Below are 24872 nucleotides of genomic sequence, written 5' to 3'. Positions count from 1 at the left end.
TACTTGATATGATTGCTTCATTCAATGAACCTTGCATGTTAACACAACTCGTAATAAGATAAATTAACCATCCAGTAGTCAGCTTCTTAATGGCACCAGAGATTATGTCATTATCTCTAAAGGAGAATTAAGAGACTTATGTCCAATAATATTTTCTATTCCCGTAATTTTTTAAAATTTTTATCCCACTGCTAAGGCTACTTTTTACAATAATATGATATTCTTTGAGGATGTTGAGTTTGCGGGTTATCACGACCCAATTCTCTTATAGGCCATGATCGTTGCGGAAAGGGCCTCGCAGATGCGGTCCTCTCCTCAGTTGGCTTCCTCACTTCTGCGGTGAGCACGTCGCACCTGCGCCTTCCCCCACTTCTGCGATCGTTTGCTTTGCACATGCGCCTCCGCAGGTGCGGTCCTCCCCTCGCTTCTGCGATTTCTGGGCAGCCTTTACTAGGCCGCTTCTACGGTTGTTGGCTCGCACCTGCGGCTGGCCTTCCGAAGGTGGGATTACACCAGAAGATAGATGCTTTAGCCATTTTCTCTAAGTCCAAAACTTGGTTCGTGCCACGTCCGATTAACACCTGAGGCCCCCGGGGGCCCGCCCAAACATACCATCAAGTTTGAAATCATAACACGGACTCGCTCGCACCCTCAGAACGCATAAAATAACATCAAAACTAAGAATCACACCCCAAACCAAATTAAATCAACTTATGAACTTGAAGTTCTTCCAACTTACTCCGAACGCGCCGAAACATACTTAAACTACTCGGAATGACACCAAATTTTGCGTGCAAGTTTTAAATCACCATACGGAACTATTTCCAGGTTCAAAATTTCAAACGAACCTCGATAAAACCAAAATCTACTCTAAACCAAATTTAAAGAACTTTAAAACCTTCAAGGTGTTATCCATATTAAGCTCTGAAACGCTCCCGGGTCATCCAAAATCCGATCCGAACATACGCCCAAGTCCAAAATCATCATACGAACATATTGGGACTGTCAAATCTCGATTTTAAGGTCGTTTACTCAAAACGTTGACCAAAGTCAAACTTAGCCCTTTTTGTTAACCTTAAGGAACCAAGTGTTCCGATTTCAACCCAAAACCTACCGAATTCCAAACTAACCATCCCCGCAAGTTATAAAATTATAAAAAGTACATACTAGGAGTCTTATTTAGGAAAATAAGGATCTAAAAAGTAAAACGATCGGTCGGGTCGTTACACGGGGGGAGAGAGAGTTAAGGACTTTTTCTTTGAAGAGGAACATAATTATATTCCTCTAATTGCTATTGTCAATGCTCAGGAACTAGTTTCTATACTTTACATTATTCAAGAAGCAAATTTGGATCAAAGACAATATTATTCAACCCGTGCTTCCAGAAGTAGTTCCCAAAGAACAAACACTACAACCTCGAGAATAGATTTCAATAAAGAAAATCATCTATGGACTTAAGAAAGTGTATCATTAATAGTATTATTGATTTCATCATGTTATTGTATCATTTGGTTTCGAGATAAATCTTGTTAATTATTTTGTATACCATAAGTTTAGTAGGAGTAAGTATATTTTTTATTGTCTGATGTATGATCAACTTTGTATGCATCTACATATCTCATTTAATTTAGGGATGTCGGAAAAATATTTAAATAATTTATAAACTTATCTTTTGAAAGTAATTTAAATGTTCAAAAGGCAATTATAAAGAACAAATATTTTATGCTCACATATAGAAAGTCGAAAAAGTTAAAGATAATCAGGTATTCGGATATCGACTTCACTAGATGCTGATATAATATGACATACTTGGTGGATGAGCTATATAAGGAAGATATTATGTAGCATCTGATTATGGAATATGACTGCAGAATTTTGCCATTGGATAAAGTTGAAAGCACACTTGAGTTATTTTGTAACAATAAGTTAGCAGTCTTGTATTTCAATAATAACAGGAGTTTGGTAAAAGTCAAAGCACATTGACATAAAGTTCCTGGTTATTAAAGAAAGTGTTCAGAGTGGCTAGGTATCTATCGAGCATATTGATACAACCTCCATGGTTGTGGATCCACTTACTAAGGGGCTACCACCCAAGGTTTTAGTGAGCATATTACTAATATGGATGTCATGCCATTTAATGATATTCAGTTTCGATGGGAGTTTGTAACCTCTTAAATGTTCTTTATGGACATAATTTGGTTTCAGTTTAAGGTTTCAGATAATAATTTCAGTTTAAGGATATTTGAGGTTATTTCTGCATAAATAAAGTATTCTGTTTATTTTTCACTCTGACTTATTTTTCAGTTGGACCAGGTTAAAATAGACATGCTTAGATCACATTGCATGTAATTTTCATGCTACATATCCATACTTGATCTACTTCATTTGGTTATGTTGGTATTCGTGATAAAGGAAGATTTAGTTATAATAAATGTATCGAAAGCCGCCTTGGTTCAATATTAGCATGATTGATGGACGAGATTGTTCGGAGGTACTTTGGTTTATGATAGCAAATATTTTGAGCTCATAAAGTGACACACAATTATAGAGTTATACGTGTAGTCCAAGTAGGAGATTGTTAGAACTTTTTATGGACTTACACATATATGGTATTAAGAATAATTGTATGTTGGTTGCTATCATTAAAAGATTGACTCAAATTAAGAATGATCTACTATGATTTTAAAGTTAAATAGGTCTATTAGATACCTTATAAAGTATGAGGTCTTATGTGTAGATACAAGGATGTAGTTTCTAATTTGATGATGGGCTAAATTAGAAATACATAAACTTGTACACCTATTAATAGGGTTATGACCCCCAAATCAGACGTAGGGTTTTCTTTCTAGCATCCCATCATTGGAAAGAAGAGAACGACTTACTAGTTGGTTTAGAAGACTGATAAAGATTCTCTGAAGTGTTCATGAATTCAGGTACGCTCCCGCATCTAATTTTTATTTTTTTGATGATTTGACATGATAGGTCTTGAGTAAAAGATGAAGACTTTTCTATTTGCTTGCAATGTCGGCTGTTGGCCTTTAGTTAGAAGTAGAAGTAGAGGGCGCCGAAGCCTACTTTTGTAATGTTAGGTTGAAAAAGGGGTTTTTCTCTTTAAAGTAATTTGGTTCTACAGAGAAAAAAGACAAGGTGTGTCTCGAATTGAATTGGACGAGTTGCATTTTGCCAGACATATTATTTTGGAATGATTCTTGATTGATAATTAAAAAATAGAAAGAATATAAAAGAGACTTAGATAAATTTTCTTGCTTTTTTGTTTGGTCATAAGGGATTGAACATATTTCAAACGAGTGATGAAACTAAAGAGGAGTAAGATATTGTAATGGAAAAAGCATTATTGGAAGGGAAGTGTGGATGTGATGCCTTTCACTTTCCAACAAAAAGTAAGAAAAAGATACTTTCACTTGGATGTTGGATGTCCAACTTCAACTTTAATTTATTTCAAAGTGGGGACAGAGGCGACAAAGACTAGAATGATTAATTTAATCTTGTTAAGGTGGTTAAGTAACCAAATGTTATCACTAATCACCACCAACCAAAAGTCAAACTCAAATCTCCATTTAACCCGCAGCCAGAACAAGAAAACTTAAACAAAAGTGTCACTAGAGAATTGGACATGCTTCACTAAACTTTTCTCAAGATTTTTCTGTTCACCACTAGCAAAAAATTTTCTTTCGCCCACTTGACATAGTGTCAATCTTAGATCTAATAAAGAGTTAATTACCAGCAGTAGGAAAAAAAATGTCAAAAATAACTTTACGAAGAATGATAGTGGTATTTCTCCTTCGGAAGAATTAACCTAAATAGCCGCCCACTCAATCCACTAAATTAAAAATAACCGGTGAAAGTATAATACATACATAATTTATGCATTATATGTGTATAATTATATATAATCAATGTATAAACTATGTATATGACTAGAAAAAGTAAAGAATGAATATGGCCGGTTATTTATGTAAAGATCCCTTTTTCCTTTTTCCCTTGGCCAAATTAGGAATACCAGAATTTTTATATTTCATATGATACTAATATTGTCTGAAGATTTTTTTTTAATTATGATTTTTAAACTATTTTGTAAAGATTTTTCATTTGTAGAAAAAGTATGATTTATCATATCTTGTGTGTAGTTTCACTGTCAACTTTAATGCAAAAATTACAGACGCAACATTCTAATTTAAATTTAAATTACTACTCCCTCCGGTCTATAATAAGTAATCAATTTATCTTTTTATTTTGGTCCAAAATACGTGTCCATTTATATAATCAAGAAAAAATTTAATTTGTTTTTTCAAAATTACGCTTATGTACGTATCTCTCAAAGTCTTTTACTCCTCACATTAAATTACTAAAATTAAATAGCAGCAACTGAAAAATCATTCAAAGACTCGTGAACAACTCCTCTAGTTTGTTTTTTCAAAGACGTTCTTAAAATTTTAGCAAACGTTTCAAATTTTATTTTGAATAATATAGTGATTTGAGAAAATAAGTAAGTGCTACTATAACTATGATGTAACATTTAATTAAGAATAATTTAGTTATACTAACTATTTTTATCTAGAATTTAATATTTTCTTACTGAGTGTGCCCAAAGTAAGTTGATCACTTGTTGCGGAGTGACAAAGTATTTTTTTTTAGTTTTGCACAAAGAAACTGTCATTCCTTCTAGAACAAAGAAAGTAGTAGAAAGATTGACCAGTCCGATTAAGCACAATAATACCAGTTCCCCTCTTATGTAGGATCCATGTAATGTTAATGTTATAGGTTCATCCAAACTTGCTTAAGACCATGTATGCGTTAAATAATTAGTCCTTGCTAAATAAGTAGATTCACTGCCCCCATTTGGGTAATACTTAAGAGTTGCAATTCTTGATTTGGATTAAAATAATACTACGTTAATCCTAACAAATAAATTTGATCCATAAAATTAATCAATCAAATTATTCGATCGAATTCGAGCCGAATGATGATGACAACGCGAGACTTGTCTTTTTCTCAACTCTTTAAACTAGAAAAAGTGCAATTGTATATATACTCATCAAAACTCTTTTCGTCGCCATGAGACAATGTCCCTTTGTCAAAGAGAAAAATTCAAAATTTTCATTTTTTTCTCCATTTCTCCTTTACTATAGGGCTGTGCATTTGGATCGGAGGGCTGTGCATTTGGATCGGATATTCAAAATCTGAACCGATCCGCTCAATTTCGTATTTCGGATATTTAGATCGGATTTCAGATTATGTTTATTAAAATTTTGGATATCCAGATCGGATTCGGATTGGTATAATTTTAACCCGATCCGATCCTAAATTCGAAATTATTAGTGCATGTATAAATACTATATTTTAATTTCGGATAGCCAGTACTTCCTTTACATCTTCCTCCAAGTTATTACCTTTATAATTGCTGGATTTAGTTACATTGGCATCACAGTACCCTCATAATTGCAGAAACATGAATTTTTTTTTGCTGTATTGCCTCTTCTACAAAAAAAATATAAGTATGAGTTTTGCGACTTAAAGGCATAACAACTCGAACCTCCAGAGAAATATTTTCTTAGAGATGCAATACTGATAAAAGGGATGAAAAGTAAAGAAATGTTTGTATTAGCACATAACACAGAAGAAGTAGATAAGGCAAATGCATTAGTTGATTAGATTAGCAATAGCCTTAATAATACGTATAATCCGATCCGAAAATCCAAAATATTTATCCGATCGAAACTTTAAAATCCAATTCGATCCGATATTAATTCGGATCGGATTCAGATTGCATTTTGTAGAATTCGAAATCCGAAATTTCAATCCGAAATGTGCTAAATCCGGTCCGATCCGTGCACAGCCCCGAGTTCACTATATTTTAAGCTCTTATAAGCTTAAACCCAACGTCCTTTTCCATCGATCGATTGTTTGCCCTATTTCAGAAGTTAACCTAACAGTATTTTGTAGGAGAGAAAGAGGAAGCTGCAAGCACAAATATCCAATCATTGTGCAGACCCAAATATCCATCATTCTCAAGTACTGTCAACAAGCCAAAGTGTCCAATGTGATGTGCAATACTGCAACCTGAACCTTGGATATTGCCAAGACAGATTCTAATCAACGTCAAAAAACTAAAAAAATCTCCAACCTTGTGTTGGGCCGAAAAAACAGAGCGAAACTATTAAGATCATGACATGAACCAAACTGTTATTACTACTCACTCGATCAGCCGTGTGTTCGGAACCAAAATGACGCAGAAACTATTCTTGTGGCGAAAAATTAGTAGTAACATAACGTCAAGTTTTGCGCATAAAATTATTATAACTCTTTGGCTCATTTTTTGTAAAAATAATATAGTAGTTCTTTTTGGCATCATTTTGGTTCCGCACTCCTCACACTCTCCGACCTACTCTAATCAAGGGATAAAGAAAAGGGATATTTGCTTTTTATTAAATGTAGTAACTAGCTCCTTTAATGATTCCTTTGGGATCTATTTGTAGTATCAAATATTTGTCGAACTATGAAGGAAAACAGTCGTAAATGTTTATTTAGCTTTGTAGTACGTTTAAAACGATTCTCTGTTTATAAAGTCAGATAAGTTGACAAAAGTGAAGAAGTTGCGTCATGTGCTTTTAGTTACTAGAAAGATTTTCAAAATTTGACAAATCCACTGCAAACTATACCAAATTCATTGTAGATTTAGCCGGCGTTTGGACATAAAAATTATAATTTTTGAAAAAAGCAGTATTTTGAGTTAAGTTAAAAAATAATATTTGAAATTTAAAATTATGTTTGGACATGCATTTCACTTGAAAAAATATTGCAGTTTTGTGAGTTGGGGAACAAAAATTTCCGAAAATTTTGAAAAAATGGTCAAACCACTTTTTGGTTTTGTGAAAACTCATTTTCCAAAAAAAGTTTAAAACTTGCAAAATTTCATGGACAAACACGTTTTTTGAAGAAAAAAATCGAAAAAAAAAAATATATTTATGGACAACGGGTCCTTAGATTTGGTTACAAATATTTGCAACCTAAGTAGGATGTTAGTAACGGATAAGGAAAAGGTTTTGTCTGGAAGAGTAGCACATCTACGAGGAAGCTAATTCGATAGCTGATGGTTTAGCCAATTAGGCCTTTAATCAAGCGCTTTGTTTTGGATGATATATGCTTGTGCCTTCTAGCATTTCTTTGCATATTGTGGGAGATGTTGGGTTTCAATCTTTTGCTTGATTTCCAGCTAGTTTTCTTTTGTTGCTTTGTTTCCTTTTATGAAAAAGAAGAGTAACACATTTACAAAAGCTATGAACCTAGTTGGGTAATATTTGAAGGGAGGATACAGAATATGGATCTAATATCCTAATACCCGAGAAATGGACTAGCAAAGATGGGATGACTAGTCGGCCTTTTGTTTCTGGGGAAATCTTCACCTTTTTGGGATCCGAACGGAAAAGGTGTTCCCCTCAATTCCGCGAACCATGCCTAAGAGCTTCTAATTGGGCCAATGTCAGCCCAATGTAGATCCAATCAGATTTTGATTTTGATATCACGTTTACAAGCCTCACAAAATCTGGTTTTGACAAAATTACAGGAGAAATTCAAAAATAACCAGATTAACAAGTGGTAATTGAAAAATAGCTACAGTTTCAAAAGTAATCGAAATTTAGCCACTTTTTATGTAAAGATAAATCTGAACGAAAATACTGTTCAAAATCCGAAAAATATTCCAGCATAATATACTGGAGTTCCAGCATATTATATGCTGGAACTTTCCGCGTGTTGGAGTTCCAGCATAATATGCTGAAAGTTCATACACAGGTGCACCAATCTCCAGTATATTATGCTGGACCGGTCAGTGTTGCAGCAAAATAGTGGTTATTTTTTAATAATTTTGCAAACGATAACTATTTTTAAATTACCAGTGCGAAAACTGGCTAGCCCGTACTATTTTTACCAAAATTACGGGTTATGGCCCATTATATAATTGAAATCATTATCCTTGCAATTTTCACCCCAGAAAGAAATTTCATGCGTAATTATTATGGAAAGTATAAAGGCACTTTGCAATTTAAGAAAATTCATACTACACAAAATCCCATTTATCAAACTTTCAGGAGTCTCACACAATTTCTGTCAGTTCTGTGAGGCACAATATAAAGTTTCTCCACAAGTATGTTGATTTTTTCTCAAATTGATAATGAGCTTCAAATAAGTCTTGGTTAGGTTTCATTAAAATTAATTATATGTGTAGACCATAGTCTCCTCTCCTAATTATCAAATGCCTCAAATATTAGTCCGTCACACCTTATGACTTTAGATATCAACTTACGTGGCATCTACATCACTGAGTGAGATGGGGCATGTGTCGTAAGGTGCCTAACAACTTCAGTAGTATTTAGCTTCAAGGACTGAAAATAGAAAATGAATTATTTGTCTGACGTCAATAAAAATATCATGAGTTTCGTTGACTTGACTGCAGGCTACTTGAAAATTTACCTTGCACTTGGGGGTGCGTAATATAGCATTTCCAAGAACTTAAAACACCAACGTATTATTTGGGTAGGGTTATTCTGGTTTAAAAATTCATTCTGGAACTTCTTTGGTCCATTTAATGTGTGCTTGGAAGGAACATACGCCTACTTATAAAGTAAAATATATAAGCGTTTACCCATAAAACGGTACAGTTAAATTTATACGTGATTTCTAAACAAATGAATTAATTTGATCTTGAATTAATAAAATAATCGAAAAATTATGCAATACTTAACTTTAGGATATAGACGAAACAGCAAAAGCAACAGTTCCGGCAACATGATTTTCGGGCATAACAATAGCGAAATCAAAAAGTAAGAAGATAAGATTGTATTGAGATTTGTATAGAATGTAGTGTAACTTTGCTAAAAAATTCGTGTCCTTTACAATGATAACTGAGTTCACTATTTATAGCTATGAAGGATGTCCTAGGATCGTGCCCTTCTTTAATGTCAGTTATGAGGGGTATTGATGAAGATGTAACGCTGAACATAAATGCCAAATTCCCTGAAACGCTCTTTACCAGAAATTATTCATCCCTTTATGCCACACAGTGCATACAACTCATGAACAATATTTTAAAAGGAGTGGGCGTAAGGCGAGACGTTTTACATATGCCTCAGCGAGGCGTAAGCCCAATAGGTATTTAATTTTTAATATTTTATAAATAATATAATTACAGTAAATATTTTTAAATAGGTAAAAATTCATAAAAATTGAAGAAAATTATAAATAAGCAAAATATATATGCAGATGTGCGTCATCGTCACAAAAAACTAGTCAAAAGAATTCATTATATGCTACGTACGAGCACAAAAAACTTGAATTGCAAAGAATAAATTTTTCTACACAGAGGAACAAAAAGGATGACTAACCTGCAATCTGAATTTTGAATTTGCTGCTATGGAGGAGAATGAAGTTTTCTTTGTATTTGCATAAAAAAATTGCTTGTTCGTTGCTTTTGGGAGATAATAGCATACTAGCGGACAAGATAAGAAAGTGAGAAAGACCATAAAGTAGAGCTTCTAGCAATAAAAAAAGGTCTTGACTTTAAATTTAATGTTCCAATTCCTTTTTAAAATGTTTGAGTAATTACAAACCGACTTTTGAGAATTTTGGTATTATATTAAAGACTTATTCAACAAATTTTATTTTAATTTGAAAAAGTTTCTTGGGCTTACGCTTCACTGCAAAAACTTGGGCGTACGCTCCAAACTGCTGGGCGTACGCCTCTTGAATCTTTCGCCTCTCACCATCACCTCGAGACATTTTTGGTACTCCTCGCCCTAGGGCTCGCCCCGAAAATGTCTTTTAAAACACTGCTCATGACCATGAGCGTGGTTATGTGTGGCCAAGGATGATCAACTGAACACCATTCGCCGAAAAAATATACGGTTTATAGGATAAAATATTACATGTTATCGAAAAAAAATGGACTTTGAATACCTTTTGCTTAATGTTAGGATTGAAGACCAAATCTGTCACTTTTTTACATACATCAAGGTCTAATTCCTATCACCGGGGAGATATCAAGGACCAATATAAAGCAACCCCAATACATTAAGATCATTTCCTCTTTTCTTTTCTCAGTTGAGCAAATTAACGTGGTATAGTTATTTGTTTTTCTAAACCCTTCCCAAATTAAACCCTTCCCAAATTAGGAGGATTTATAGTGTTTACACACCTCCCTTCCAGCGTGACTCGAATCCAGGACCTAACGGTCGTAGGTGAAGGTATTTTTACCAACTGAGCAAGCCTCACTTGTCGTGGTATAGTTATTTTATTCTTCACAAAAATGAAGAAACATGCGTGTGTATGCCGGTATATATGTAATATGTGGCTACTGGGCAGCGCGTTCACGCTTTGCACGAGATATCATAGTTTTGCTTCCTTTAATTTTCTGCGAAACTCATTCAAAGTTTTTGCAAATTTTTAATGCATTTTTAGTTTAAAATTAGATTCTTAAGGATTGAACTCTATCCTCTAAGATAAAAACATTAACTAAAGTGATAAATAAATAAACAAATATAACATGCAATTAGTTTAGTATAACTTAAAAGGATTTATTACTATAATTTTGATAATAAATTACTCTAATTTTTTTTTACAATTTACAACTTCTGAGTGACTGGATTTGCTAGTGTTACTTTTCTCAACTTTTTATTTTTGTACGTCGTTTTAGTGATTTGTTTGTTAAGTAATGTCACTGCTAGCAAAAAATCTTGCGTACGTTTTGCCAGCTGATTTGACCCTTATTCATTAAGTATTGATATCATTATTTTAAGTCAAGGATAGTTATTAGCTCACTCTCATATTTTCTGGACCCATAAGTAATATATGTGACGTTATTTTCTGAAAGAAAAAAGTACTAAGTATTACTAACTTTACATAGAAATGATATCCATAATGTATATAATTCAATTTTGTTGACCATTTCTACAACTTTAGATGTGTAAACGCACTTTTTAATTCCTTAGAGCATGTTTGGAAAGCCACATAGGAATTGGATTTGGGTGTAAGTAATTACACAGTTTCACATGTTTGTCTGTCCAAGTAATTACTTGGTCAATATGAAATTGAGTGTAATTGGAGAGGTATAATTACACTCTCCAATTCTCAAGGGGGAGGTGAGAATTGATGGTAATTACACTGTGTAATTATAAGGTTACTTTTTAATTTTTTCCCTTTTGTTTTTATTTTAATTTATTTTCTTTTATTTCCATTATTTTAATTTTTTTTATTTTGTATTTTTTATTTTACATTTACTTTTTAATTTCTTTTTATATTTTTAAAAAATATTTTTTATGTACATTATTTATCTTTTATTTATCTACTTTTACTTCTTGTGATTCCATGTAATTGCTCGTATATTTTATTTTTTTCATTTCGCGTAATTGCGTTATTATTTTAGTTTTTGAAACTACACCTCCTAATATTAGAAATAATAAGTCATTAATAAACTTGGCATATAATGAGTGACGCCATTAAAATAGAATTTTGTTGTTGAATGAGGTTATAAACTTATCATGTTTCGTATCTTAAGTTGTATTGGAACTTATTTTTATTATGTCGTTAAAGTTTTTTTTGTTTGGAATATTAAAATTGTGTTATATTTATGGTTCCAATTTACTTGTTTTAGTAGTATTGACTTGTTATTTCACATTGCATGTTGTTTATTTTTTAGTTAGAATTGATAGATTAGTTTTGTCAAATTTACATAATGTTATGATATTATATTTAATATTAATTTATTTTATCAAATATGCATTCCATGATATTCTTACAAAATGTATGTTTTTAGTTTTTATAATTAATTAAACTTAATATTAATAATTTAGAAAATATATCAATTATTTTTATAATATTATTTATAATATAATGACCCAACCGATCATTTTGACTTTTAGAACCCCGTTCTCCTAATAAAAATTTTTCGTATGTGCTTTTATAAATTTATGACTTGCGGGTATGGTTGGTTCGGGATTTGAAAGTGTTTGGGTTGAAATCGGAACACTTGGTTCCTTAAGTTGGCCTTAAAATGCTAAGTTTGACTTCGGTCAATATTTTTGAGAAAGTGATCCCAGAATAGAATTTTGATGATTCCAACATCTCCGTATTATGATTTTGGACTTAGTAGTGTGTTCGAAATTTTATTTGGAAGTCCGTAGTTAAATTAGGCTTGAAATGACAAAAATAAGAATTTAAGTTTGAAAGTTTGACCGGGGAGTTGACTTTTTGAAATCGGGGTCAGAATCCAATTCTGAAAATTTTCATAGCTTCGTTATGTCATTTATGACTTGTGTGCAAAATTTGAGGTCAATCAGATTTGATTTGATAGGTTCCGGCGTCGTTTGTAGAAATTGAAAGTTTCAAAGTTCATTAGGCTTGAATCTATGTGTGATTCTTGTTTTTAGTGTTGTTGGATGTGATTTGAAGACTCGACTAAGTCCGTATGATATTTCAGGATTTGTTGGTATATTTGATTGAGATCCCGAGGGCCTCGGGTGAGTTTCGGATGGTTAACGGATCAAAAACTGGACTTAAAAAGCTACTGCAATTTTTTTCTGCTGTAAATGCAGAAATCGAGCCCAGGGTCGAAGGCCAGGGTCGAAGCCAGGGACGAGGCTCAGGATCGAAGGCCCAACTCGAGGGCCATGATCGAAGGCAGGATCGAAGCGAGGATCGAAGGCAGAATCGAAGCCATGATCGAAGGTCCAGCTCGAGGGCCATGATCGAAGGCAAGGCTCGAGGGCTAGGGATCGAGACCCAGGATCGAGGGCTATGACCGAGGCCAGGATCAAGGGCCATAAAGATCGAAGCCATGATCGATTCCCAGGATCGATGGCTGTCTCGGCAGTTTATAAAACTGGGAATTTTGTCCCATTTGTCGTTTTTGACGAACTTGAGGTTGAGCAGAAGCGAATTTTGGCAGAATTTCAAGGAAAAATATTTAGGTAAGTAATTCTAACTTGAATTTGGTTAATATACACGAATATATCATTATTTTCACTATTTAATTAGTGTATTGAGATGGAAATTTGGGAGAATTTTAGAAATCTCATAAAAATGAATTTTTGAGATTTCAGTGTCGATTCAGAATCGGATTTGAGTGAACTGGTATGGTTGGACTCATAATTGAATGGGTTATCGGATTTTGTAAGTTTCGCCGGATTCCGAGATGTGGCCCCCCCGGGCGAATTGTTTTAGCTAATTTCAGATTTTATTGAAAAATATAGTATTTTCTTATGAAATTGATTCCTATAATTTTTGTTGACTGTATCGAATTAACTATGACTAGATACGAGTCGATCGGAGTCGAAAAATCGAGGAAAATGCATACTACTTAGTTAAATTGGACCAAGTCGAGGTAAGTGACTTGTCTAACCTTGTGTGGGGGAAATTTCCTATAGGATTGGTATTAATGTGAAAATTAAAATATGTTGAAAGTCGTGTACACGAGGTGACAAGTGTGTACACAGGCTAAATGTGAAAGATTATATCTTTAAATTGTGTAGATTGCTGTTGCATATTAATTAAATAATTTTACCTTGTTATATTCTTCATCATTGATTTAAATGTTTATATTTTAAATTTGCTTGACCTTTTCCTGCTAATTGTTTTACCTGTTTAGTTGAAATTTGGTTTCTTTTATTCTGTGCATTATTGGAAGGTTGATTTTCTTTAAATTAAATATTATTAATATGAATTATTTGACATTTTAAATTTGGTATTGAAGCAACGTATTAAAATTTTGAAATATTATTTTGTTGAGTTATTTATTCCCGAATATTTTTGTGAGATTTTCGTACTCATTGTGATGGAGCCGTGGGCTCTTATTTATGAAAAAATATTGTTGTTGATTAATTTTGGAAAATTAAAATATTTGGGAACTTGAGGTGCAAATTGTGATATTGATACGCATGCGGTTGTATAAGGTTTGGGTGTTGAAACGCATGCGGTGAGATAAGGATGACTTGATACGCGTGGCTAGTAGGGGAATCTACTAGAAGTCATGCGATGTGATAAGGATGGCTAAAATGTGGGATGCTATTTCGGAAAAAAATATTTTCTTTAAAATAAATGGTGAAGGCTCCCGCGGTGATATAAGAAAATAAGATATTGTGAATTTATTTATGATTTGGGACTACGAGGCGGTACCTCGGGAGTGCCCTTGTTGATATTTATTTATAGCCGTAGTTGCCTTTGATTATTGTTGTGATTTTCTAAAAGTTGAAAAGAATGCTGTTTTGTTTCCACGAGGTATTAATTGCCATTATTTGGTGTAATTAAATGGTGACATATTACTTGATTCATTTCCATTGTCATTTTATCTTATTATATTGTTAAACATTTTACCATGCCATTACTTATTTTTCAGTAGGGCCTGACCTGACCTCGTCACTACTCTACCGAGGTTAGGCTTGGCACTTACTGGGTACCGCTATGGTGTACTCATACTACGCTTCTGCACATCTTTTTGTGCAGATCCAGGTACATCTTATCAGACTAGGAATCAGTAAACTAGCTGTACGAGGAGACTTCGAGATATATCTGCCAGCGTCCGCAGACTCCGGAGTCCCCTTCTATCTTACTATGTTGTCTTCCTTATTTGCTTTAGACTTTGATATATAGAGACATAGAGAATAAATTCTTAGAAACTTGTGACTTATTTCTACCGGGTTTTGGGAGTTGTAATTATTTGAATTGTAGTTTATTTATTTCAGATATCTATTATTATTCCACATTGATAGGCTTACCTAGTCTTAGAGACTAAGTGCCATCACGACCTCCTACGGAGGAAATTTGGGGTCGTGACATAAATATATGATTACTAATTAGTATATATTCAAGAAAAAATATGCATCTTAAATACCAAATCTAACATCATTTATACTTATAAAATCATTTATAGGCATATATTTATTATATTAACTTTTAAGTTTGGATAATTATTTCATTAAAAATTTAATCTATATTGTGTAATTACATTTGTGCAACCAAACAGTACACTTGTAATTACACTGTAATTACATTATGACAAACAAACAGGTCATCGTAATTACTAGGTTGTATAATTACTAGGCTGTGTAATTACTACCCTAATTCCAATTACTAGCTAGCTTTACAAACAGACCCTTAAACGTGTCGAATATTGCTGCTGCAACACGCATTATTCTTGGATACTATTAATACATAAGTGAATTACCAGGAAATCACCATTGCCGACTTAGGCAAAAACTCCAATAATGCATGACCTTTTTGTTTATGTGTGGAATGGTAGGAAACTTGATTTCCTTTTCAGGATTCTTTCCTCCAAAATTTCCACAAAGACTAGACCTGTTTAAACTGTCTCTTTATATAGAGAGAGAGTTCACTTCTACAACCATCCCATTGAGTTAATATTAATTAATTCTGTTAATAGCCCCAAAGAAGAAAATTAATCCACAGAAGTTTGCAATGGAGACGATCTATTCAATCTTAGCGACAAGCCCTTCATTATTGGGCAAGAAGATAGCTGATGATCTCAATCAAATTTTTTGTATTATTTTAAGGTGTACCATTCTCAGCATCCAAAATACATTTCAAGATTTCTATTCTTGTTTTTCTTTTTTACTCCGAGGCATTCTTGCCTTCTTCGTCACTGTCCAAAAATCTTGGAATTGTAATGCTGACGCTGAAAATTCATCAAACAGCTTGAAAAATTCAAACTCCGGCCTTGAAAATCTGGATAATGAGGAGTTACGAGAGGAAGATGTTGAGGTAGTAATTATGGATAGGCTAATGAATTTTTGCAAGCAAAATGGCGATAGAATTGAGGATATTAAGCCAGAGTTGGCAGAGGTTTTGGGTTTGTTTGAGGAAGTAGAGCCTAGTTTTGAAGAAATTAAAGATGCTTTTGATATGTTTGATGAAAATAGAGATGGATATATTGATGCAAGTGAGTTGATGAAAATTATTGGGAGAATGGGTTTCTCTGAGTTTTCAATGGAGGATTGCAAAAAGATGATTATGGCTTTTGATGAAAACAGAGATGGCAGAATTGAATTTAGTGAATTTTTGAAGCTCATAGAGCAGACCTTTCAGGAACCTGATCAGAGCTAGACCGAGTTTTTTTATTTTTATTTTTAAATACCTTACTAGTTACTACTCCTACTATTAAGTATTACTAGTATATCATAAGGTATTGAGCATTCAGAGCAAAAGATGTAAATCCATTAATAATGTTATCATGTACGCAATAAATTTAAATAAAATTAACAAAACGGAGTGTTACAAATTTCCTTTTTTCCGGTCCAAATTGGTTTTGTAGTTCTCTACAGATTTATTTTAGTTTTATGTCTTTTTAATAAGAAATTTTTATTTTTACACATAAAAGATCTGAAAATAACACACAAGAGATCTGAAAATGCCATATTCTTCTGTTCAAATATAAGTGGCCACAGGAGATCATTTCCTCGATCGAATATGATTGTTATTTAGAACTGATATTAAACCTCATTGGATACAATGAAATCTTTAAATCAACAAACATCATTTTGCCCTTTTTTGAAAATATTGCACTTTGCTTACAATTATTCTTGTACAAATATTTTGATATATTCCTCATTTTAAGGCCTTTAAAACCTTTATAAGTACCAGAATGTAGAATAAAATAACTTTCTCAACCTGCATAATATGAACAAGCTATTACAACAATTAACAAATAGAAAGTCAAGGAGTTGGAGTTAAATTATCATACTATCTCTTTCAATTTTGTAGCTGTTTCTTATTTTATGAGCTAATTCAAACTAAAGATAAATTAGGTCACGGTAAAGCTTAAAAATTATAAGTTCAATGAAAAAAATTGAAAAGACACATTTGGAGTTTTCCCCAAATCAATTAGTAGAATTTTATTGGTAAAGCTAATCACTACTCCTACTACTTATTAATTCACAAGAGTAATATGATGAGACAATAAAAACCATCATATACTTTTAAAGAAGCTTTTGATAATTGATATGTGCGTTTGATTATAATTTGGACGTTTTTAGTGGAGTTTAAAAAAAGAATGACACTTTCTGGTGGACCTATAAAAGACTTCTTCTTCTTCTTTTTTTTTTTTTTAGACAAACAGAACTTCAAAAGCTCAATATTATTTTTGCAAACTTAATTTAGATTTTTTTCTAACCAAATGCCACCTAAGTCCTTTTTAGTACTATAGCAACTTGAGATCCTCAAGTAAGATTTTTGTATGTAATGCTAATTTTTTTCTCTTATCGTATTTCAGTTAGTTTACTTGTTGTTTTGAAGACCTTAAGTTGACTCGGACTATTTCAAAGGTTGGAGGTTCCTTGTCATCCCACATAATCTTTTAAAACCACAACTTCTTGGTCCTCGCTAGAAACATGTCACTTGAATAATTAAGTAGTTAACAAGAACTTACTAAAGTTCCAAGATATCTTCTAATTAACCAACCAGTGGTCAATTACAATTTACATGGCAGATATAATTTCAAAAGTGTTTGATGAAAATGAAGATTTTCGCGCTCTCATAATATCAGATAACGAGTGTGCAGAGGAATTGCAGCTCCAAGAGGTTATTGCAGCCTCTTTTTTCCATCTTCACATGTCATCATCAACACTAAACAATGAATCCCCTGAATCATCCCAAGGTTACTGTGAGATTTGCATGGAGACAAAAGGAACAGATGAAATGTTCAAACTCGACAACTGCTCTCACCATTCCTTCTGTTCCGACTGCATAGGCTCACATTCTCAGTCCAAGATTCAACAGAACATTTTTCCTGTAACTTGCCCAGGTTTGAGATGTCGCGCAATAATTGAACCTGAAACATGTAAGTCCATTATTCCAGAAAATGTTTTCGCGAGGTGGGAAGAGGGATTGAGCGAGTCAAGTCTTCTTGCTTGTGAGAAATTTTACTGTCCTTACAAAAATTGTTCAGAGCTTCTCATATATGATCATAATGAGGAGATAATTGAATGTATATGTCCTTCATGCCAAAGGCTGTTCTGTGCGTCGTGTTGTGTCCCTTGGCATACTGGACTTGATTGTGACAAGTTTCAAAAGGAAGAAAAAGACAAAGAAGAAGATTTAAAAGTTGAGGAACTTGCCAAGAACTCCAAATGGATGAAATGCCCTCACTGCAAACGCCTTGTGCAGAAGGCTGATGGCTGTATACACATAACCTGCTGGTTAGTTAATTTGTCATTTAATCCTATACTTTTGTGTTGGTGGGAGGATTAGTTTCCTTTTAATTTATACTGATTGTGAGTAGTTTAAATTAACTAATCAATCAATTGTTTACATGTGGCTCATTCTATATATTGTGGATTCAGGTGCAAATTTGAGTTTTGCTATGTGTGTGGAGGAACATGGAGTGAAGAGCATTGGAGTTGCCAGATTAGTTAATGATCATATCGGATTGCCTCTTCATATCAATTCCGATGATGGATGTTTGTTGTCCACTAGCCAGAAGGCTCAGAATTAAAAGAAGAACAAAATCGATTTTTGATGTTTGTTTGATTAGTATTATTATGTATAGTTAATTTTGCTGTCGGGTTCAAGTTGTGACTTTAAGTACTTCTGTGGCTTTCGAGTTGGACCTTGCATAACCTGTTTTGCTTATAAGCTGCTTGAATTGGAGAACAAAATCTAAGAGACATTTCCTACTCGATCCATCTCATTATGTGAAGTGTTTTTACACTGAATCTTAATGAAATAAAAGAAGATTTTAAACACATAGGTTAAATATATAGCATATATACTACAAAGTATCAAAATGGTCCTTATTTCCAATAATTACTGTCACGATCCAAAATTCATTATAGGTCGTGATGGCGCTTAACACCGCCGTCAGGCAAGCCAACGGTGATTGATCAACTTAATTGCTCATTCTTATTAATTTCGAAATCATAATTTCCATTAATTAAATAGTATAAAATAGAATTTACAGGGTAAAATGATAATAGCACGTGAACTACAATAATAAACAACCCGTAAGCACCCCCAAAACCCGGTGTCACAAGTGCATGAGTATCAACTAGGAAGTATAATAAAATACAACATATGTCTCGAATACAAATTAGACAGGAAAATATAAATAACCCCGATGGAGACTCTGCAGGCTGCGGATCGTAACATGGAATGCAGCTCACGGTAAAGTCCCCGCAATAACCGCGCCTTTGCATCCAAAAGACCACCAGATATATATATACCTACACAATAAGTGCCGCAAGTGTAGCATGAGTACGTAAATCAACGCATACCCAGTAAGTATCTAGCCTAACCCTAGAGAAGTAGTGACGAGGGGTCGACATCGACACTTACTAGTGGTCCAATAAGACAGATACAGTAGAAGTAAACAGATGTGAGTTAAAGTAAATAAACAAAATAACGAGTATAAATATGTGAAAAAATTCTCCTCTCGGCAATAACTCAAGTTCTCAGCTAGTAGTTACCTCCTCAATCGGAGAGTGTGTGTGTGTGTGTGTGTGTGTATATATATATATATATATATATATATATATATATATATATATATAAAATAGACCTGACCAAATAAGTCGTCACAGTTCAAATCAGGAAAACTCACAGATATACTGCTTCTTGTCAATTATTACACAACGATTTTATAAGAGTATTTTATAGAAATGTTGAGGCGTACGACCCGATCCTATCATAATATGTGCACTGCCGAGGGTCGAACGACACGAACCATAGATACATTTATTTTTATTATCGAGGCAAACGACCCGCTCTCATAAGAGTGCGATACATAATCCTGTCGAGGCGAACGACCTGATCCCATCATAATGTGTGCACTGCCGACGGTCGAACGACACAAACCATATATGTATCTATTATATTGCCGAGGCGAATGACCCGATCCCATTAGAATAAGAAGTTTTAACGGGTCCTTGACCCCACTCACGAATAGACGTGTGAGTTATAAATTTTTGAGGGAAACCTTTCAATGAAAACGCATAACGCGGGAGAAATTTGTAAGAGGAGTACAATTATTCCGCGGCTAATCATGAAGCCCGTCAAATCTCTACAATAGCAAGTCTATCACTCTACGCAAGTCTAGTCTCAAGTCGTAATGTAAAATAAAAGAATTCAATAGGCAAGGGATAACTCAAATAGTATAGTTATAGCATGATGTGAACCTAAGTATACCCGGTAATAACATGAATTTTAGCTGCGTAAAGACTCCCATCACCTCGTGCATACGTAACCCCCGCAACAAGTAACACATATCAAATACATCACTTAGGGATAGTTTCCCCCTTACAGAGTTAGACATGAGATTTACCTCGCTCCGAAGTTTCATAACAGGCTCCAAAGCCTCTCTAACACCTCAAACCGATGCCCGTCTCTCCAAAACTAGTCAAACAAATGTTCAAATCCATAAATACATACTCTATTACCCATAATTAATCAATTTATAACAATTTCCAACTCCGCTCGAAAAGTCAATAAAGCCAACCCACGGGCCCACGTACCCGGATTCTAAAATTTTTCGAAGATAAACATTACCCATAACATTACGAACTCAAATATATGATTTATTTCAAATTTGATACCCAATTTTGTAGTCAAAATATAAAAATACGATTTCTAGGTCTTCTACCAAAATTTCATAATTTTTACTAATTTCCACGTTCCAATCCATGTATAATTCATGTATTTAACTCACAATGAGAAGAAATCACTTACCTCTTGGTTGATGACGAAAATGGTGCTCCAAAATTGCTCCCAAGGTCGGCTTCCATGAAAAAATGGAGTGAAAATGAGCCAAACCCCCGCCTTTAAAATGACATTGCCCATCACTTCCTTCTTCGCGACCATGGAAACATCCTCGCGATCGCGAAGGCCAAAATCCCAACTGCCCAAAAGTTCTACTTCGCGTTCATGGTGGCCTTCCCGCGTTCGCGATGCTTCCATGTCTCACTCCTTCGCGTTCGCGGTCCTTAAGTCGCGTTCGCGATGGCGTAGCGCCTTCAGGACTAGCTCCCCTTCATCCATCGCGTTCGCGATACCCAGTCGCGTTCGCGTACAACACCTCTGCCTCATCTCCGCGTTCGCGACCCCATGGTCGCGTTCACAATGCACAATTTCCTCCCCAGCTCCAGCTTCTCTTCGCGATCGCCTCCCTTCAACTGTGATCGTGATGCTTACCAGGAACACCAAAAACCAGCAACATCCTAACTTGGTCCGAAACCACCCTGAATCACACCCGAGGCCCCTGGGACCCCGTCCAATCACACCAACAAGTCCCAACACCTTATACAAACTTATCCAAAGACTCGAAACGCCACAAATAACATCAAAATCATGAATCGATGATCAAAATCTTTCTTTCAACTTTCAAACTTCAACGAACGCGTCTGAATCACACTTAAACATCCCGGAATGACGCCAAATTTGGCGTGCAAGTCACAAATTATGATATGAACCTATTCCAAGGCTCATAACTTCGAACGGACATCGATAACACCAAAATTCATTTCAAATCAAACTTAAGAATTTCTTAAACTTTCAAAATGCCAACCAGTATTTTAAAAGGCGTGGGCATAAGGCGAGACATTTTACATATGCCTCAGCGAGGCGTAAGCCCTGAGGCACGGGGCCTAAGCCCCATAGGTATTTAATTTTTAATATTTTATAAAATAATATAATGATAGTAAATATTTATAAACATGTAAAATTGCATAAAAATTGAAGAAAACTATAAATATGTGAAATATAAATAATATCTAGCATGATTCTTAAGTATAACTAATGCATACAAATATATATATATATGTGTGTGTGTGTGTGTGCGCGCGCGCGCGCTCAATCCCTACAAAAAACTAATCAAATAATCTATTATACGCTACTTACAAGCAATGTTTTAAAAGGCGGGGGCGTGAGGCGGTGCGTTTTACTTGATATGGGGCGAGACATAAGCCTGGAGGCGGGGGGGAGGGGAGGGACGTAAGCCCCATGGATCTTTAAAAATTTTAATTTATAAATTAATAAAATAACATAATAACACAAAAAATATAAAATATAAATTAAAAGTTAAAAATTAAAAGAAAATTAAAGGAACTCATAGAAAAGAAATATCTAGCATGATTCTTAAGTATAACTAATGCATACAAATCATCGTATAACGTCTTTAACTTTCAAATAATTAAAAACTTACAATTTCTTTAAAAAAATAATCAAACTCCACATTTTACCTTCCTAAAAGTAAATAATTAATAAAATCTTATTAGTACGATAATTATAATATTACTTCTTCATGAATAAATACATTAGTTTAAGATATCAAATTAATAAAAGTGTATAACAAGGAGGGACAAATGAACTAAGACACGACCAATAACAAGTGAAGATATAAATTCGCAATACTATGTCACATTATTAGAGTTATGCTCTGTAAGGTCCCATAAATTTTTTTCTAAAAACCCCGATTCCGTGATGCCAAAGTAGGCGTATAGGTTAATAGTAGTAGAATTCTTCGTGGCAAGCCTGCGAGCCGCGGTTCGGACTTTTGGGATTGAACAGTGCGGTGGAGAGTTGAAGGAAAACGTTGGGCAGAAGTACGCATTTCTGTGGCCGCAGAACCATTCTGTGGACTGCAGACTGGTCGCAGAGTGGGGCAGGTTTCTGGGGCATTTTTTATGCCCAATTTCGCGGCCATTATGCGACCGCATAATTATTTCGCGGGCCGCCTTCTTGTCGCATATCCCGCCTTGGAATTTTTCGGAGGGAGGTTCTGCGGTGCACTATGCGACCGCAGAAACGTTCTACGGTGCATTATGCGACCGCAGAATAAGTCTGCGGGCCGCATAGTGACCGCAGACCATGTCAGTTTCTTTCTAGCTCTGGCACCATTTTCGTGGTCATTTCGCGGACCGCATAACCACTATGCGATCACATATGCGACTGCAGAACCTGTTTCGGAGCTTCAATTTTGGGGGTTTTTAAATCCGACCCTATTCCTTTAAATACACCCCATAGACCATTTTGATGATATTTTCTGATATTTTTAGAGTGAGAGAGAGGGTCCTAGAGGAAGAAGTAATCTTCATCACATTGCTCTTCAATTCTCACTTAGAATCTTGAAGATTATTAAGAGAGGCACCTAGGTATTCTTCCTAAGAGGTAAGATTCCATCACCCAAACCCTTAATTTCAAAATGTAACTAGAATGGGCCATTAGTAAGGTAATTTATGGGAATAAGAGTGCTTACCTTGCATGCATGTATCCTTGTAGTATGTGGGAATATTGTGAGCTAAAAATGGTAGAGAGTGGGTTGGAAAATGATAGAATCTTCCACAAAAGAGCCTTAAAATATTGATGCACACCTAGTGTTTGATAATATGCTCAAATGAGCTAAAACCATGTTCATCTTCCTAATTTTGGTTCAATTTTATTATATTGCTAAAATAGATTGAAGTTGCTAATAGTCCGGAACATATTAGAGTTGTAAGAGGCTCAATTGATGTATGTTGGCTAAACCCCCTTCTCCTTAGAATCGAATCCCACGGTGTTCATGTAATTGGAGTAAGTCCTTGATCATTATTGAATTGGCTTTTCCTAATGTAGTTGTGTTGAAGGATGTTTATTCAATGTTTATGCTAAATACTTCATCATGTCATCTTGCTACTTGAGAATATGTTAAAAAATGTGGAATATGTGTTAGAAATGTTAAGACTTCATGCTAAGATTGAAGTAAAGGTTGTAATACCAAATTGTATGAAAAGCCTCTATGTGCCTAAGATTCCCAAATTTGCTCATATATGAATTTAATATCTTCAATAAGTAGCCTTATTGGTGTGGATAATGATAATGATATTTGAATGTGGAAAGAGGGGACTGGAACTATGAAATACGGCCAAATACTAAGAATGACTTTGTAATCGTAATCACTAGTGCCAATGAATTGAAAGTATATGAAAGAAGTTCGATGTGAGATGATTGACTGAAAAAGGTAATGTCTCAAGTGAGATGGCCTAGCCGATCGGGCCGAGATCGGACTCCGTGTAAGAATACGGTGGTATTGTGGATGAAATTGTGGTAATGTCTCAAATGAGATGGCCTAGCCGATCGGGCCGTGATCGGACGCCATGCCGCACACATGGTGGTATTGTGCTGAAAATTATAATAAAATTGTGGTAAAATCTCAAATGAGGCGACCTAGCCGATCGGGCCGTGATCGGACTCCGTGTAAGAATATAGAGGTATTGTGAATTGTGGAATATCGGTGCTAAAGATCACCCAACCTAATAATATGAAAATTATCTTGAAAACGTATATGATCCTTAACTTGTTGTTTTACTATTATTTGAAGCTCTTATTGAAATCTTGGCTGTTCACCTTGTATTATTATTCATTCTATTGAGTTGGTGCTTAGCTTTACATACTAGTGCTATTCGACGGTACTAACGTCCCTTTTGTTGGGGGCGCTGCATCTTTAAATGGATGTAGGTGGTTACATAGCAGACAATGTTGATCACAGATAGTGCTGCATTCTCTTCTCAGCGGACTCGGTGAACCCCATTTCATTCTGGGGTCATGTATTGTACCTTTTGTTTATATTATGGTCACGTTTTGAGGTATAGCCATGGCCTTATTGCCGGCACCATCTTTACTCTCTTTGTATCTTTAGAGGCTCCGTAGACACTATGTGGGTTGTATATGGGTGTTGGGAATACCAGTTATGTTGTGTTTGATTACTTTTTCCACTCAAACTCTAAGAATGTGTATTTTGAGACTCAAAGGTGCCATGGCTAATGAAACGATTTAGTATTGCATGAATGAGCTCCACACTGTATAATTAATGAAATCACGTCTTT

The 24872-nt window shown here is 34.6% G+C and overlaps 2 protein-coding genes across 2 annotated transcripts; both read left to right on the top strand.

Moving 5' to 3' along the window:
* Positions 1 to 12867: 12867 nt before the first annotated feature.
* Positions 12868 to 16128, top strand: LOC104111884 (probable calcium-binding protein CML46). The gene is made up of 2 exons (XM_018776204.2): positions 12868 to 12980; positions 15720 to 16128. Exons 1-2 carry the CDS (start codon positions 12868 to 12870, stop codon positions 16126 to 16128), a joined length of 522 nt encoding a protein of 173 aa, XP_018631720.2.
* Positions 16129 to 17428: 1300 nt separating this feature from the next.
* Positions 17429 to 18632, top strand: LOC104111885 (E3 ubiquitin-protein ligase RSL1-like). Its single transcript, XM_009621680.4, has 2 exons — positions 17429 to 18218; positions 18363 to 18632. The coding sequence occupies exons 1-2, from the start codon at positions 17503 to 17505 to the stop codon at positions 18433 to 18435; spliced, it is 789 nt and encodes a 262-aa protein (XP_009619975.1). The 5' UTR covers positions 17429 to 17502; the 3' UTR covers positions 18436 to 18632.
* Positions 18633 to 24872: the final 6240 nt, after the last annotated feature.

Source organism: Nicotiana tomentosiformis, chromosome 3 (genome assembly GCF_000390325.3).
Source record: "Nicotiana tomentosiformis chromosome 3, ASM39032v3, whole genome shotgun sequence".
In the NCBI taxonomy this organism is placed as follows: domain Eukaryota; kingdom Viridiplantae; phylum Streptophyta; class Magnoliopsida; order Solanales; family Solanaceae; genus Nicotiana; species Nicotiana tomentosiformis.
Note: the sequence above shows the minus strand (reverse complement) of the source record. Positions and strands in the feature narration are given on the sequence as shown.

Bases quoted from the DNA above. Each gene is read 5' to 3' on its own strand.
- LOC104111884 (XM_018776204.2), top strand. From the start codon at position 12,868: ATGGCTGTCTCGGCAGTTTATAAAACTGGGAATTTTGTCCCATTTGTC. The intron at 12,981-15,719 runs GTAAGTAATTCT...TTCATCAAACAG, and splicing joins TTTCAAGGAAAAATATTTAG to CTTGAAAAATTCAAACTCCG.
- LOC104111885 (XM_009621680.4), top strand. From the start codon at position 17,503: ATGGCAGATATAATTTCAAAAGTGTTTGATGAAAATGAAGATTTTCGC. The intron at 18,219-18,362 runs GTTAGTTAATTT...TTGTGGATTCAG, and splicing joins TGTATACACATAACCTGCTG to GTGCAAATTTGAGTTTTGCT.